Here is an 18,831-nt window from a genome sequence, read left to right on the forward strand (position 1 = left end):
TCCTTTATTTTTTACGGCTGACGGTCTCATGGATTTCACTGTTTGGAATTTCCTGTTGTCTAATGCATTAAAGATGGCCAAGCTGCAACAAATCAACTGCACAGCTGAAACTTTAATAGGCATCATGTTTTCATGTTGCAAAGGTAGAATAATCATGATTCATCAATTGCTGTTTTGACCTTTATCGACCAAATAAGGCTAAATATTTGTATTGGAAAGATATATTGATGGCTTATGGTTATGACAAGACGAAACAGCCATTTGCCATTTTTCTGAATACATAATACAGCTTTTTCTGACTACAGCCTAAATCACAGGGGAACCGCAGACATCCCCAGCGACCCATTACGGTTAAAAGCTTGCTGTTCTGAAGGCCACTATGACAGTGCCTGACAGTCGCATAAACACAGTCACACCTGGGGCATTGGTGTTTCCAAACCTGCTGGGAGAGAAGCTGAACCTCCTCCTGAAGTTCATACATTATCTCATGGGCGCTTAGAAGGACAGTCGATTGCTGTGTGTGGTGAGTTATGGACATGATGCAATGCCACGGAAAGCCGATGGCTCCCACATGGCCTCTGATTTCAAGTCCCTCCTCAGCCTGCGGCATTGTTTGCGTGTCCTCGGGTTTGGGTTCTTGGCCACAAACTGGTTGGTTGAATTAAAAAAAGTTGGGGTATGTTGACTTCATCCCTCTAAGGCTTGAATCTTGTAAATCGGTCCATCAACAATAATGACGACAGAGCTGTTATTGATCTTCATTGTGTATGGTTCTCTCTGGATAGATGGAGCAATACCACCATGGGTCAGTCCTTCAGATGTGTCTTTCTGCAGTGGTAACAAATGAACTTCTTTGCACAGTGCAGCAAACCTTTTTTCAAACACAGCTGAAATGTATTTGTGTGTTTTCTATTTCCTTCTTACTCACGTACTGTGCTTATTAAAGACAGCGAAAATACTCCTTACACAACATTTCTGGAGGACAAATAGTTTAGTTGTCACATAATTCATTTGAGAGCTTCAGTTATCGTCTTATGACCTCTCACGACAGAGTGAACTTTTGGGCTGCTTGTCACATTTCAGAAGTCTATGAGTCGTTATTAGTTGCACCAAAGAGTGATTTCTTATTTCTTCTCATTTAAATAACTGTTTGCTGCCCAAAGAGGTCAACTCATCCATTATTTCCCAAAACAAGGCAGAAATTCTATCCAAACAAATGAATACAAATTTGTTTACCAAAACTTGTTTTTTTCTCTTTTCCTCTCCCATTAATCATTCTATGATCCCCCAGATGTATCATGTGACCCTTTGGAGGGGTCTTGACCCCCAGGTTTGGAACCACTGGACTAAACTACCTTGCTAAACCTGATTCAGCCCTAACTATAAGCACTATTAAAGTTTTAAGTCTACTCTTAAATGTGGTGACTGTGTCTGCCTCCCGGACTGAACGTGGAAGCTGGTTCCATAAAAGAGGAGCTTGACTTTGTTTGCGGATTAATGTGTGAACTTCTACGTTCTGGCAGAAACACTCGACTGTTTCTCCAGTTGCCCAGTCACACTGTGGAGACGATGTTTACTCTTATTGTCGACGTCCTAGACCGAAGAGGTCAGTGAAAGTGAACGTGGAATGTTTTGTCCTTCCCTGAGCGCTGCAGAAACATCATGAAAGAGCTTCTTCTCGATGTCATGCATCACCACATCCGTTTGCAACACTGTGGGCACATCTGATGTTCATGCATTAACACAGCTCTGCGATCCCATAAACTCCTGCCTTCAATAGTTTATATTTATTTATATGGCAGTTCAGAGGCTTTATTTGGAGCAACAGTCCAACATTCCGGCATGTTTTTTCTGTTTTTGGTGCACCGCCAAGACCGACACCTGTTTGCTTTGCTTGAAAATAAACCGTCAAAGTGAAATGCAGCTCGCTAACGGGGGACTTTGAAACTGAGATAAGCGTATAAATGCGAACTTTCCCCTCTTGAGTCACCCCCCCCCTCTCTGCTCCACTGTCTTTACATGTACATGCATGTGTGCATTGTACTTGTATCTTATAATGTACAAAGTCCATGTGTTGTGCGCAGATGAGCCTATATGTTTGTACAATGAGATAAAGCGCACTGATATCATTCTGGGTACCTGGGACTTGTGCGAATGAGGTCAATGCCTGCGAGAGGGAGTGTGAAGATGTGCTCCAGATGGCTGGATGAGGGAGATTTATGGATGAACAGTGGCTTTGTAATGTGAGTGTGTGGGATGGGGGAGACATCTGAGACGAGTCCGTCTCCAGGTTTGCTCGGCTGCCTGGGACTCCTTGTGATTGCCTGTCCCTCAGCTCTTCTCTGGGACACTGGGAGCAGGAAGAAGAAACACTCCTGGCCATGGTTATGTAGCCTGTGAGAAATAAATCCAACGTATTCTACAGCCCCGCTTCAGTTTTTGGGAGTGAATTGTACTGTGTCACTGTGGAGCACTTTTTTCTCTGCAGTCCGTAATTCATCTGTCCGAAACAGTACACCTGCATGTTCCTTACTGTTCTCCTTTCTCCTGCAGGAGGTGCTGTTTTCTATCTTCCAGAACAGCTCCTCTGCCATATGTTCCTATGTGGACAAACCCCTGGTGCTTATCATCTAAAAGGACTTAGCCAGAGGCTAATTGGTTTCTCACAGGCCCCCGTTCACACTTTCTGGGATGCCGCATATGGGTGGAGTGTGCCGAGTCCAGCCGGCCCGCCACTTCTAAAGGAGAGTGGCTGCATGAGGAGGAGGAGAAAGAAAAAAAAACAAGAAGCCTTGATGAGATTAAGCGCTTCAAGATGTTGGTTTAAAGCCGAAAAGGAGAGCGAGGGCCACTTGGGGCGTTGCATGGTCACATCCTGTTGACTGTAATGGTCTCCCACTCTCTGATACTCACGCAAAGCCTGCACATACACAATGGCAACACTGCCTCCAGAAACATGGATACAAGAAAAGTTATGAATATTGGAAGAGGTGCACTTGGCAACTGTTGCTGGAACCCCCCCACCCCTCTCCAAAGAAAAAAAGTCTTTATAGGAAGTGGAAAGTGGAGAACTCGTTACACAAATAGAGTGGACAATTAGTCTTATTGTCAGAGAAAATCTACAACACATTAGCTACCTGCTCCAAAGACATAAATATTGTGTCATATTAGTTAGTACATAGCAGGATTTTCACATTCAGTCATGGTTTCAAAGCAAAGAGTTATAGTCCAAAACAAATGCGGTTGGAATAGTTCATTTTAGGCACGCATAGTAGCGCGCTGCTTACATATTGACACAGCCTGAGGCGAGGCTTTGCCTCCTGATTTCTGTCCTGCCTAAAGCTTTCCAAAATAGCATGCTATTCGTTTTCATGTAATTCCTGTTATCTTATTTTAATTGGAGGTAAAGGGCCCAAATCATTTTAAAAAAGACCCAAAGCAGGTGTGTCCACATACAAATGTTATACTGACTGATGTATCACCACTCCTTTATGTCTGTCTCTGTGTGTGTGTGTGTGTGTGTGTGTGTGTGTGTGTGTGTGTGTGTGTGTGTGTGTGTGTCTCTTTAGTCGCTATATGCTCTACTGTGTTCACCAGCTAGCAGTTGTGGAAGAAGTATTCTGAGCCTTCAAAAGTACCAAGACCGCAATTTAAAAATACCACAAGCAAAGGTTTTGCATGAGGAATCCTACTTAAGTACAGTAAGGCTTTAGCAAGAATCATAAGTATTAAAGTAAAAGTACTTCTAAAAAGTAAAAATGACCCTGTGACTAATTTTGACTTTAGATAATGGAAAAACAGTATTCAATTTTTTCTTTCTTCATTAAAGTTGATCTTTTCTTCTTCCATGACATTTTTTTTGTTAACCTGAACTTTGCATAACCCACTCTAAATGATTACAGCAAGGACAGAAAAATTGCTTGAAAGATTTGTTGTATAATTATAAATGAAAAATTCAAGCCTGATCCACCCACTGATCATCATCATCATCATCATCATCATCATCATCATCATCATCATCATCATTATTAACCTGATAATTCTCCCACGCATGCAAACTCTGGAACTCACAGCCTGCCTTCATTATTCACAGCAACAATCCCAGTGATGAATTGGTGACACTCAGACTTTAACAGCAAACTAAACCATGCCAATTTCAATTTCAAATGGAAAAAACATGCACAATCTACCTGTGAAGGGCAGCTCATACTGCAATGAGAATCCACAAGACTGATACTAGTTCAATCTAATCAGGAGTGTCTGCTTTGTTGATATTGGCTTCATAGTTTAGGTTGGATTCATCACCACTGTGACCTGTGTTTCTAATCTAAATCACAGCCTCAGGGTAGCTCTGAGTGAATGTGAATGTTTGTCAGATCTTGAAATTAATTTGACCTATTTATGTTAAAGGTTTTTTCCAACAATTTTGTTTCTGTCTCTCGGTTGGGACCGAGAGACAGAAACACTTTAGCACAGGGGTGTCGAACTCATGTTCACCGTGGGCCACATCAGTGTCATGGCTGCCCTCAAAGGGCCGGTTGGAACTGTAACACTGTATGAATGTAACTAGTCCCGAGCATATTGTTAAATAACTGTCTTTGCATTTGATTATTGTTTATTCAAGTGTAAAAATAGTGTACATGCATTTATATCAATGTAAAAATATATATGCAAATTTCTCTAATATTATAAAATAAATCCATTTAATTATATTTATTAAAACCCATATTACTGTATCAAAGATCAAACACGTTATTACATTAACTTTGTTCAAAGCTTTTTTGTCACAGATGAGAAGAACATAACTGGTCCAACAAATAGTGAGCTGCTAAGAACATGTGACAAAAAAAGAAAAAGAAAAATTAGGATGGGAGCCAGAGCCTTCAGTTATCAAGCTCCTCTTTTATGGAACCAGCTTCCACGTTCAGTCCGGGAGGCAGACACAGTCACCTCATTTAAGAATAGACTTAAGACTTTCCTGTTTAATAGTGCTTATAGTTAGGGCTGAATCAGGTTTGCCCTGGTCGAGCCCCTAGATATGCTGCTATAGGCTTATAGGCTGCTGGGGGATGTTTTAGGATACACTGAGCACCTATCTCCTCTTCTCTCTCTCCTTATGGATGAATTTACATCTCTCCATTGCACCTTATTAACTCTGCTTCCTCCCCGGAGTCTTTGTGACTTCACGTCTCCATTGGACCTGGCGGTGTCTGATGCCTGGTGAGCCGGCCTCCTGCCATAGCCCCTGCTGATGCGCCCCGCCCCCCCTCCTCTCTACCTCCTTCTGTTTCATGGATTGGAGTTCCATTCATACATTTTCATATTCATGTAATGTGTTTATGTAACTTTGTAATGCTGTTCATTCTGTACACATGACATCTATTGCATCTCTTCCCCACTGAACTCCTGCTGCAAGCGGTCCTCTCTCCAGGATTGGAGTTGAGGTTTTATCGCTGCAGCGTATGCATGAGCCTTTTATGAGATGATGAGAGGGAGAAGCAGAGCGCTGCAGATGGAAGCGCTGCGTGGTAGCTGCTACATGTCGGGCTGCTGTGAGTTGGACTGTGTCGCAAAGTTTGTTGGTGGCATTCAAGTAAAGTTAACTTCCATTTCACCAAATTTAAAAGTATTACTGTATTTTTGCGAGACAGTTAAAGAACATGTTCAGACACTAATGAAGAAACCAAAAATTGAATACTGTTTTTCCATTATCTAAAGTCAAAATTAGTCACAGGGTCATTTTTACTTTTTAGAAGTACTTTTACTTTAATACTTATGATTCTTGCTACAGCCTTACTGTACTTAAGTAGGATTCCTCATGCAAAACCTTTGCTTGTGGTATTTTTTAATTGCGGTCTTGGTACTTTTGAAGGATCAGAATACTTCTTCCACAACTGCTTAAGTAGACCCTTAAACGGCAGCTGTTTACCATATTAACTTAATGAAGTGATAATATTTCAACTTTGTGTTTACAGCTTTCTTCTGCTGCCTCAAAATGGCCCCCCAAAACAAGAAATAAATGAAATATATTTATATTTTAAACTACCAATCCCTCTTATTTGTCCAGAGTAATTATATTTTAATTCACAACGACATACAAATGCATCCTGTAGGATCTTTTAGTTTGTATCCAGAGTGTGTTTTTAGAATGTTCAGTGTTTTTGGAATGTTCTGTGTTTTTAGAATGTTTAGTGTGTTTAGAATGTTCTGTGTTTTTAGAATGTTCGGTGTTTTTAAAATGTTTAGTGTTTTTAGAATGTTTAGTGTGTTTAGAATGTTCTGTGTTTTTAGAATGTTTAGTGTTTTTAGAATGTTTAGTGTGTTTAGAATGTTCAGTGTTTTTAGAATGTTCTGTGTTTTTAGAATGTTCAGTGTTTTTGGAATGTTTTGTGTTTTTAGAATGTTCAGTGTTTTTGGAATGTTCTGTATTTTTAGAATGTTCAGTGTTTTTAGAATGTTCAGTGTTTTTAGAATGTTTTGTGTTTTTAGAATGTTCAGTGTTTTTGGAATGTTCGGTGTTTTTAGAATGTTCAGTGTTTTTAGAATGTTCAGTGTTTTTAGAATGTTTTGTGTTTTTAGAATGTTTTGTGTTTTTAGAATGTTCGGTGTTTTTAGAATGTTCAGTGTTTTTGGAATGTTCTGTGTTTTCAGAATGTTCAGTGTTTTTAGAATGTTCAGTGTTTTTAGAATGTTTTGTGTTTTTGGAATGTTCAGTGTTTTTAGAATGTTCAGTGTTTTTGGAATGTTCGGTGTTTTTAGAATGTTCAGTGTTTTTAGAATGTTTTATGTTTTTAGAATGTTCAGTGTTTTTAGAATGTTCAGTGTTTTTGGAATGTTCTGTGTTTTTAGAATGTTCAGTGTTTTTAGAATGTTTTGTGTTTTTAGAATGTTCAGTGTTTTTGGAATGTTCTGTGTTTTTAGAATGTTCAGTGTTTTTAGAATGTTCTGTGTTTTTAGAATGTTCTGTGTTTTTAGAATGTTCGTTGTTTTTAGAATGTTCTTTACAGCTTTCTTCTGCTGCCTCAAAATGCCCTCCCCCCCGCCCCCACCCCCAAACATGAATGAAATATATTTATATTTTAAACTACTAATCCCTCTTATTTGTCCACAGTAATTATATTTAAATTCACAACGACATACAAATGGATCCTGTAGCATATTTTAGTTGGTATCCACATGCACACCAAAACGCTGGATCTTACAATTCCTAACCTGACCCGCCAGATGTTTGTCCCATTGAAGCACCTGAAAAAGACTTGTCAGGTGATTGGATGAACCATCTGTCAATCAAACTTTTACCGAAGCAAGCGTGGAGCAGAGCGAAAACCTCTGCTCAGGCTTGCTGGACTCAAACGCACGATTGAAGCCTGACAAGATGGACTCTTGTGTGATATGTGATCCACGATTCCCATTTGATCTTGTGACATCGCGACAATCCAGCTGCCGTGCAACGTAATACAATACCCACAATGCAACCAAATTGTGTCTTTCATTAAACCCTTGTGTCATTATCAGAGTTGGATGCTGTTCATCAACGGCAACAGGTGGCTAATGCGAGGTGAGTCATTGTCAGGGCATCTGTGTGTATTTAACAAGAGACGAGCATTATCTTAATACCGGGCTTGAAAGCTAATTTCACATTTGGCCAAACAATGGAATCTCCATTTCGGGGTCTGTCACATGACGCCACGGGGCCCAACATGACTTGTATCATAGACTTGCATTGGGAAAGAGACGTCTTTGACGCAGCAGCTAAGTTTAAATCAACTTCTCAGTACAAACACATGAATAGCCCTAATTTAAACCAGGGAACAACAGATCGACGACTCACGTGCACTGAAATACATGCACGGACGGTCCGGCTATGTATGAGTGGTAGGGAAATTCCCTGTGGGAAATTCCCCATTCATACTGCATGTTGATATTGTTTGCGTGGAATGTAACCTTTAAAAAAAAAGTTGCAGGGTGATGTTTGAGTGTAGAAATTGCACATTTTTTCGACCGAATTAAAACTCTTTAAAATCGAATAAAGGGAACTGCGGGGGGAAAAAAAAGAAGCGGTTGATCTCGGTACATAAAAAGTTTAAATGCGTCCTTGAATCACTTCCAGATGTCCGGGATTCAAACAAACACACAGACCTGCACAACAAAATCTCCTTCAAAATTGAAGTGTTGCAGAAAATGTCCAAACATTATCAAGCCACTGTTTATCACCATTCAAAATATTTTCCCCTCCACATCTGTCCCCGCCCATGTGGCCACGCTGTTGAAAGGATGTGCAGATTAAAGGGCCCGCTAGAGCCTCGGTGACACTGTATCCGATATCACAGGGGAGTGTGGAGGAATTGCAGAGCAAAGGGCCTGCGCAATCCTAGTTGGCGATATAAACACTTTGAAATATCTCGGCGACCGAAGCGCAGCGAGGACAAAAGACATCATTATGCGTGTGGAGGAATTTCCCTCATCGTCATTATTTGTGATATGAGGCTCCAAAGCTGCAGTATCAGAGCCCTCTCTGTAACTTCATATGGGAGTTGGAACCCTTTTCCTCTGCTCATTATCTCCCAGGCTTTGGTGATGGAGGAGTCTGTGTATAGCCTGATCACTTTTAAAGGCGCTCTCTCGCTCTCTCTCTCTCTTACAATGTTACTGACGAACAATAATGGGCTACTGCAGTTATCACACCAGTATGCTGGAAGTACACCACAATACAGTATGATATCTGCTCCAGGGGCACGTGCAGAGTTGATTTTCATTTTTAGACACTGGGCTCGAGGTGGACTGCTGGCCAGCTTTGGGCAGCAGGAGTAATGGCAATCAGCATTTGCTGCACCTCGTTCTTCTTTCACTGGAAACCAGACATTATAATGGCGGAAAATAGCCTTCAGTGAGAGCCAATGTGATTCGTCAAAATAGCAAGGGACTGAGTTAAAAAACACATCCTTGGTTTACTGTAGAACAAATATAGATTTAGCTGATTCACAGGATATCGTCTCAAGCTCTGGGTCCAAGTACGTTTGGGCACGTTTCCGTCCATGCAACATTAAAAATCCAATTTCATTCAATATGACGGAAAATATGTCGAGGTCGCTTGTGGTATTGTGGTATTCTGAGCGCTCAGGTTTTGTTTAGGATCTGTCGTGTCTTCTCCACGCATTTCGTGAGCTGGCAAACACGACTGCCCCAAGAGCCCGTGTGGTGTTGTCCTCCGCTCTTTTATTACTAAATGCATCGTGGAACTCAGACTTGTCAGATGAGATGGGATCGCTTTACATTGAAGACTTTTATACCAAAAAGGTCTGGGTATATATTGTTACATCAAGACTGATCTCATTTTCAGTCTCTCAAGATGCAGAAGTCACATGTTTCTTCATTCCGCTGTGTTTCCTTACAGTGTGTGTGTTAGAAGCCCAGCACGCCATCATGTCACTGCCATTTCCTTTGATCATTGAGCAACAAATTGAAATGGTATTATAGTGAGTTATGTGTGATCAGAGCCCTGAGTAGTGGCCTTGATAATGTACATTGCTGGCAAACGAGGAAAGGACAAAAGCATTGCAACATGTCACCAAATCCCAGAATTAAAGCAATGACACATGCAACTTCTTAGATATTTATGAAAACATGACTTTTGAACAATTTCTGTTTCATCACACTTGTTTTCTCCGATGGCACTGGTCTCTGTTCTATCATACATGTAATGTAACCAGTGTACAATATGTCGGTTCCCTCTGATGTATAATAACACATAATCACCTAGACCACATTATATGGACAAATTGCAGCCTGAGTGCAGTTTATTTTTTAGCCCCCAAACAAGAGTTTACTGTGTGTCTCCTCCATACCGCTCCAGTCTGAAACCACTTCAACACGGAGGCCCCATGTGAATCTCTGGCTGCGTACACCGCTGCAGCTGAGGGGGGGAAGAAAGCAGAAGGAGAACAAAGGAAAACTTCGGAGCCACTTACGTTTCCTTGCTTGCGTGTTGTCTTCACCACTGAAACTGTTCCACTACGTGGGAAGCAGGAGAGCGGCCCAACAACAATTTGTCAACTGTTGCTGTGTTGTGTCCCGAGAGAGAGAGAGAGAGAGAGAGAGAGAGAGGGAGAGAGAGAGAGAGAGAAAATGTATGTCAGAGTGACAGCAAAGGCAGGAGAGCGGGCACAAAAAGAGAAGAAACGGAAGAAAGAAATAGTGCGAGGGCTGTGTTGGCAAAGGCGAGAGGGGGGAAGACATTTGTATGCAAAGCTTAACTTTGGCACATTAGCATTCAGTGACTAGTCACTCTCCACCATGTGCTCACCCCACTATGAATCAAACAGCATGTTGACTGCGTAGCAGTGCACCGACGGCGGAGTTATTGCTGATGCAAGGCACACCATGAGACCACTGCGCGCTTCACATTTGATTTTGATTTGATGTGCAAAGCCTGCAGTCAAAGCAGTTTTTGGTTCTATGCTAGTGACATTCAGGAGAACATCTTGATAAAAATGTGATTCGACTGAAAATTGGCATCCGACAGACAATAAAACCTCCTTTTGACAGGAACGATTTCCAGTAATTCATGCATGTCAATCAACTTTCTGGGAGTACTCTATGATAGCATCTATGGCTGCTCTGAGCTAATATGAACTCATTCACAAGTTGAACAGGATCTTACTGTTCTTCGTGCAAGGCTCTCAGTCTGTCCCACTGAATGGATTTTAACAGAACATTGGAGAGTTATTGATCATATAGATGGATTTCTAAAGTAGCATTAGCTGACCTGAGGTGTGGTGCTACTGAATGAATAGAATACCTAAACCTGCAATAGCCTTATCTTGGGGTCATGGAAAGAATCCAGACTCCAGCAACTTTAGCATAAGTAGTGTTTCTGGTCTAATATTTAGTCGAGATGGGTGTTTCCACCAAGTCCTGAGGGAAATACCCGTCTCTTGAGCTGCTAAACTCTGTACTATGTTCGCCAGCTAGAGTCTAACTGTGTCGGTCTGCTGCCCGGTGTTGAGCTGATAGTGTACATTTGGGTTTTTACAGGCTTTTTATTCATTGAAAACATCTGTGGGTGAAAAAGAACACTATGAGAGCGGCAAGAGCGGCGAGAGCTAACCAAAACCGCAAAGTTGAGTGTCAGAAAATCAAAACAAAGAGCTGAAAGATGCTACAAAACCCCGTAAAGCTATCGTAAAACCACACAGGTGTTTTCACTTAATTTAACTGACCACGCCTCCTCAGAACTCTGGATGTGAAGCGACTTTGAAACTGCTATTAGTGAATTTGGGGAATTCGACCAAACTTCAACCAGAGCAGCCAAAGTCACTCAAAACACCTGTGTGCATGACACCTTATTAATGAACATGTCCCAGGAGAACAAGCACAGGTATGAACAATATGATGGCTGCGTTCCATTTAGCTGCTGTAGTGTCAGGGTGCTGGTGTTGTGGCTTACTGGGAGATGTCGTTAGTGTCATTAGTAACACCTGCGCTTCTGCTGCTGAGTCAAAATGTGTAAATGTATGTCGTAAGAGAATTTTAAAAAGGCGGTGCTTTTTTTTTTTTGCCCCCCCCCATGGTTGTAATTTTAGAAAAACTGGTAATTCATGAACATGTCCCTTCATTTCCTTCGTCTGGATGTCTATCCATGTCATCTGCAGAAAATGCCAGCTCCTTCATACATCTGCCAAACTGCAGCCGAGCCAAGAGACTCGTGACCGGCGACCGTGTAATGCCCGTCGAACTCTGTCTGGAGACATGACATCAAGGAATACACAATTCCTGAGCGTCGGCAAGTCCTTCATTTGTAGTCGGCCCTCCTCAGGCGTGCACGTACCAGAAGAGCGGGGTGGAGGAGACCTGAGCTGACGTTTAAAGGATCCCTAGATCCTCTCCAATCCTCTGCAGAACACATTAACTCCAGATCAGCTGCGGTTCTCATCAGAGAGGCTGACATCCCAAAAAAAAACGACTGGGGTGGATGTATAAACACGCGCTGCTATAAACAGACACGCAGCTTTATGTGTGTGTGCAAAACCGACTGCACACAACCTGTCTTTCTTGCACACACACACACACACACAGCGCACCGTATCCCAGTTGTTTTCTTAAACACACACTCACACAGCTCCAGCTCTGGGAATCACAGCCTGCTCATGTTGCAGGAAGACGGACTCACCGAGTGTTCATTAAAGTGGCGTTAAACATCCTCTGATTGAACATATTCATGGTGTTTAGGAGAGAGACGCGCTGGCCCGTTGGGTCTCATTGAAATGATCATTTATGCTGCAGGTTATTGCTACAGATCGACTTTTTACAGATAATCGTCAACTACTCTCGTTTTGTGTATTATTTAAAATTCCTTTATCGCCTGTGTTATAACAATCTATCGGTTTTATTTCCCTTTTTGTATACGGCGACGCACATTATTGATTCTTGGGAAGTCTGCTTCCAAGAAAGGCCTCGTGTCCGACTTCATCCAATATCTGCCGGAGATGTTGAAGGAAACACTAAACGTACTGCAGGGTCATTATTCCCCAACAGAAAAGGCAGAAAAACATCCTTTGTGCAAGAAGTGTCCTTTCAGTTTGTTTTTAAAGGTTACACAAAGGATCTAATGTGCAGTGGGGTTTGGAACCAGCCAGTTGCGGGTGTGGGTTGTCGAGGCAGAGGATAGGAATAACCGAAGGTTTCAGCGATTGTCTCTGGAGTGGGGAGCTTGATTCATCCGTGGAAAGACCTTGCTCCGGGTAATTTCATTATGCAGATGACTATGAGTGCTCCTGTTGCCTGTGACCGTGCTGAAAAGGACACGGGCGGCGGTCGGCGTGCGGCCGGCGGGACGCGTATGGGGCTGGCAGAGTTGACCGTACACTTGTGGGAAGCATGCCACCGCCGCAGTGATCTCCTGATCCCTTGCAGTTATCCCCTTTCCTTGATTTTACAGGGGAAAAATGGCATTCTGAAGAAAAAAAAACAAGCCACAGCATTCCTCCGACAATGCCGATGTCTGTATGGCATAAACAGATGGGAGTTCTTGGCTTTGGTGAGCCCCCGCTTAACTCTACTCGAAGATCTATTGTTGTCATTTATAGCAGGCTGCTGCCGTGTTGGCATTTTCATCCTGTGGAGACTTTCGTGCTTAATAAAAAAAGAGTTGGAAGTAACTGAGACCTTTGTTGCTAATGATAACAAAAATGAGAGGGGACATTTAATAAAAACGGGTTTCATACGACGCGCTGAAACGCACCGTGGAGACTGTTCAGTTTGCGGTTGATTGGTTGGTTGTCTGCAGTTTTGATTGTTCTCCCTCCTTTCTGTCTTTGTGCCCTGAATAATCCGCCTCTTCCCTCTTGCTATTACATCTTCACCATTTCTGCTGCTGTGAAACGTGTCCACTGATCCTTTCGGAGCTTCCCTTTTTGCCTGTGATTGTTTAACGGTGCAAATGTACACTGAATTCTCTCCTACTTATCAGTTGCGATGGCGGGTGACGTGTGGGTAAAATAAGGTTAAAAAATCAAAGTCAGACCTCCGTGGCTTAGCCCCGCGCTCCAGCTTGCTTTAATTTGGGCAAATAACAAGAATCTGCGTCAGAAGTTATAACTTAAAATAAAAGAGACAGGGTTGGTTCCCTTCCACAGCAGAGATCAAGACTTTCCCTCTCTGCTTAGACTTGTGAGAAAGACAGCAGCGTGGCTGCCGCTGCAGGGGGCATCGGGGCTCAAAGCAGGACGCAGGCGGTGCTGACGCACTCCTAAAAAGGTGGTGGTTACTTGAAGAGAAGGGAAAAAGTAGTGCAGCCAAAAGACGTGGGGCTAGTTACCAGTGATTTAGACAACATAATAGTACGGCTGCCCCCTTTTAGTCCATCAGCCAAGATTTCTTATGTCGATTATTCCCTTTTGATGCTTTTTTTTTTTTCCTGCCGAATAACTTATTTGAAAAGAATCCTATCGACACAAGATCCGAAGTGGTGCATCCGTGTGATTTGTTGTTTCGTTGTTGTGGAGAAGTTCAGTTTTACCGATCTCTTGATTTAAATCCACTAATATGTCGACAAAACCGTGTGAGTGTTGACTAAGAATTTCCTCGGTGGGCTGCTCTAGATAATAGCGAGCTGCGGTTGGGGTGCTTCGACAATACAGTTGATTCTTTGCTCGCGCTTTAATTGCTTTTCAAATTGGAGACGCACCAGCGCACACTGAGGATGTATGCATGGGAGTGCACAATGTTATCTCCATATATATTTGGAGGGACCGGGTCCAGTCTAGTCTTCCTAACATCACACCGCGAGGCAGTTTAAACTTCCCGTCACAGTTAATGGACCTGCCACACGGATAGAGCGACTTCCTCTCTAATGAAAAAGAGCGTAATGATATTAATGGAAATGACACTGTCTGCGCCATCAACTCCGAAGTGAAAAGCAGTTTACTGATGATGGTTTTACTGCTGACTAAGCTGCGTGGAGGTGAATATTCGGAGCCTCAATCCCTGATTGCCGAAGTGTCTCTTTTGCAAGTATATAGCCTGCAGGTTGAAAAGCAGACGTGTCACCGGACTCAGATCACATCTTGTATGATATTCTGCTGAATGTCAGTCCCTCTAAAACACCCACAAAGTCGATTAAGCCTCGTGGCTTCATGCGAAGCCGTGCTTAAGATAGCCTGCCTTAAGCATCACTTTCAGTTTTACCGCACTGGTGTTTCATCTTCGTTTTTTTTAATTTTTCTAATTCTTTTTTTACCCATGCAGAAGTGATTTGGCCTTCAGATGCGAGACCGAACGTGCAATTATGTAACAGCCAGAGCAGTGTCCCTGTAATTCTTTCAGACCGTCCAGGATCCAAAGACATTCAGGGAGGTCTTCCTCTGTGACACACATCAGGCTGAAGCCCCCCAGCGGCCCCTCCTCACCCTCACTCAGACACGTGTTTTCACTTCGGCGGACACTTCACATGTGTGAAGCTGCGAACTTAACGTCATAAAGTACAGTCCCTGTGACTCCTGCACCCGGAAGCTCCAATATAAATAACAATAATATTTAACAATACTTTAATAGGAAAAAATATATTTACACAATTGGATGTAGTAGAAATGCAGTAGAATATATATATATATATATATATATATATATATATATATATATATATATATGTATATATATACAACGGCTGTTGTTACTTTTCAGATTATGATTTTACAAAACGACGAGCTAATTGAATATGATGATAACTTTTGAAAGATTATAGCTGATTAATCAGTTTGTTGATTGATTGAAAACGCATCAGCTATGATAACAGGGATGAGTTTAATTTATTTTTTTCATTCAACATTTCATGGTTCCAGCTTCTCAATCGCTGCTGACTGGAATGAATCTGACTATTGTTTGGACTCTTTGTATATTTGCAAATGCATCAGTAAGAATAATCTAATGAGATAATATTTAATAATATAACAGTGACAAAAGCCATGTTGGCATTCAATACTTCAAGTACATTGTTCTAATACTACATAACATACTTTTACCTAAGTAAAGTATCTGAATACTTCCTCCACAACTGATATGTTTTTAAAGCTCTCCACAATGTTTTTATTGTGAGGACTAAAGTATTTTCAATATTTATTATGTTCAGTTTTGATCAAGTAAAAAACAACAATGGATTTAATACTCAATTAATTGTTTGTTGTATTAAATGTAATAAAAAATGTAAAAAAGGCAGAGATATTTATGACACCATCACACATGACAAAGAAAAGTACATTCTTAGAAATGATCAGATGGAACAATCAAATATTTTGAGTGGAGTAGAAATAAAGATACTCAAGCAAAGTACACGTCCCTTTACGTTGTACTTGGGTGTAGTAATGGAGTTAATGTACTTTCCACCTCGGCCAGTGGTAGTTAATAAAGCACAATCAATTGAAACGTTCTTTTGCAGCGTACAACAGTGAGACAGTGTGTGCACATGCTTTGGGTCATTCATGTTTGGATATCAAATCAATCCTCTGTGAATTTTAGACCAGAACCCAAAACATTGTGCCGGTCGCTCTAATCAGTCTAATTAATTCCTGAAATGCATTACATCGTCGTGTCCTGCTGCTGTCCCGTGAAAGGCTGCATTGAGGTCGGCTCCGACAGATGGGGTCGGGCTATTGAAACAACTCTGAATCAATATGCAGTGGGCCAGGCTACATGCTTTGTCTGTGGAGCACTTCTACAATTATTCTTTTTTCTCCTTTCTTTGCTGCTGGTCTCTTACCCCTTTACATGCAATATGGAAGCGAGTCCAAGACCATTTTGTGAACAGTGGAGGACTTTGATTTTAATATCCCGTATATTGCTTTTGGAAATCAAAGCAGGTTGTCATGCTGAAATTGATGAAACAAGATCCAATCTACAAAAGTATAATAGACCTGCTAGCCAGACAACGAAGCTACACATCATGTAAATGAGCACTCACTTTTGTTATTTTACTCCATCAGTGTTTTAAATGGGCCCTTTTAGAACAATTAGATAATCCTTGTTTTTTATATTTAAGGACAACAGAGACTGTAGTATTACTTCTACATCATGCATGTGAGCCCTCTACTGGCCACACGGCTAATGTTAAGCCTGGTCTCACCTAAAGCAATGCAAAGCAATTATTGGAATGACATTGACACAACGTTTAGTAGCCTGTGTGATAAACATGTCACATATTCTTCACATCAACCAAAGGGAACGTTTTTTCCGCCCATTATTTAATCAGACAACCAGTCTTTTTGACGAGTAGTCGCCACTCAGTCAGAGCACTGACAGAAGTCCAACGACAAACCTGATAATGATTTGTATTATTTAATTTTATTATTATTATTTTTTTAAGTTGCTTCAAATAAACAATCGTGAATCTTCCACCTTTTTACAGGAGCCAAAGCACATACAATGTTCTTTTCATCGCTTTTTCTGCAGCTGTGATCATGTATGTTTAGTTTATTGACGCAAGATCAGTATTCGAATACACCTTGTTGGATTTACTCAAATCATTTACAACACACTTGACATGTATAGCAATGCTGCTGTATTTGTCATAACATCAGTGCTTTTCTAATTCACAAAGGTCAATACAAATAATTTAATAATTATCTTGAGTAAGAGGGTGCATACTAAATTATATTTGAATCCAAGAGTGATGTAGATAATATTCCATTAATTAAGGTGGTAACCCTCAGGCAATAAAATGAATAAATACAATAAATATTCCTGATTATACTATAAGAATCCATGGTAACAACCTGAATAACTCCAAAATGTCCCATAACGTCCCTCTGAGGACCACCTTTATATTATGGACTCCTGTTAGTGGTAGTAAATGACCCTTACCTACGGGTCTCGGCAGCATGTAGTGTGATTTATCCCCGTCTCCGGAGCAGGGGCAGTGCGCATGCGCTCGAGATCTCCCAACCACATGCGTTTGGATAACGCCTGCGTCAATTTACCAGAGACACGAAGAGCAGCAGCGGAAGTGAAGCAGATTTATCTCAGCATTAAGGCATGAGATCGACCGTGGAGTAAGAGACCAGTACTAGGAAAACAAATCTGTGTAGAAAATGTCATATAAATAAACTCATATATGAATAATCTTTAGTCTATGTACTTTTGATAATTGCTGTCTTTGGTAAAAATAAAACCACAAGACACGTATCAGCGAAGAGATAATAAGACCGAAATGGATAAGTGGCTGTTTGAAGAATTGAGCAGCATTGTGATGAATTCAAGTACAAATTGCACGAATAAGTCCAGTCATAAATAACTGAAAATAGACATGCAGTCATTGCATACAATGTTGGGCTAGTACCGCTCTCTTTATTCTTCTCCTTTGTGTGTCAAAACAAAAAACACAAAAGGCTCCATGTTATTCCGCGTTAAAGCCTACAGAAAACTTCCTCGCGTGTCAATTCCACAAAATGCAAATTCTATTCACGCTCTGTGATGAAACGCACGTAAAATATAACTTTAACCGGCGAGCTTTGTTTTGAAGGCTCAACCGGAAGTCGCGGACGCTATCACGGGCCGACACGAGCGCGCACTCGGCTCGTCCGGCAGCGACTCGGCCGTCCAGGCATCAGAGCGCCGATCCTCCTGCGTGTCGGGAAGGCGTGCGCTGAACCGCTGCCGCCGAGTCACCGAGACGCCGCCTCGGGGTTTGATCCGCCTCGCTCAACACCCGGCTGCAGCACACAGAAAGGCTCTCCGGCTCGGACCCCAGCATGGGCGACAGAGAACGCGACCCATGGATTAGCCACTTTGTGCACTTCACCCGAGGAGGATGATGCTGGGGGGGGGGACGGGAGGGTGGGGGAGAGAGACGGATTTGTTTTCGCTGGACATCCTGACAAAGACGGGGGACTGAGAGGGGAGTAGAGACCAGGCTGCTCCTCTCCGTCTCGCTTTGCATCCTTGTCTTCTTTTATTTTTGTCCTGTTTCTTTTCTTCTTCTTCTTCTTTTTTTGTCCCCCCCCCCCCACTCCCCCCCGCGTGTGTGCGAGGCACAGAGATGTTTGCAGAACTGCTGTGCGGCGCCGTGGCTCTGGTCCTGTATGTCAACACCCTGGACGCCGATTTCTGCTACGATGACAGGTACTTTGGTGAATGAATGACGTGCAGCTCCGCGCCGCGAGCGTCACTGTCTCCGCCGCCGGTTCCGTTTATGAACAATGCGATAGGAAGAAAGGGCTCCATTCATCATGTTGAAATAACTCTGAATGGGCAGGAGAGGATTGCACTGCAGCAGCAGCAGCACGGGCAGAGGACTCGTGTGAGCTGTTCTCGTTGACTCCAGTCTGCCCTCAGGAAAAGTAT

At 42.1% G+C, this 18,831-nt stretch overlaps 1 protein-coding gene across 1 annotated transcript in view; it reads left to right on the plus strand.

Annotated features, from left to right (window-relative positions):
- Nucleotides 1-18,526: 18,526 nt before the first annotated feature.
- Nucleotides 18,527-18,831, plus strand: part of tmtc2b (transmembrane O-mannosyltransferase targeting cadherins 2b) — an 85,970-nt gene continuing 85,665 nt past the window's right edge. The window contains exon 1 of the mRNA XM_034535483.1: nucleotides 18,527-18,609. Within this exon, the coding sequence (XP_034391374.1) occupies nucleotides 18,527-18,609 (83 nt within the window). The remainder of the gene's footprint in view (nucleotides 18,610-18,831) is intronic.

The sequence above is a fragment of the Cyclopterus lumpus genome, chromosome 6 (genome assembly GCF_009769545.1).
Source record: "Cyclopterus lumpus isolate fCycLum1 chromosome 6, fCycLum1.pri, whole genome shotgun sequence".
Taxonomy (NCBI): Eukaryota; Metazoa; Chordata; class Actinopteri; order Perciformes; family Cyclopteridae; genus Cyclopterus; species Cyclopterus lumpus.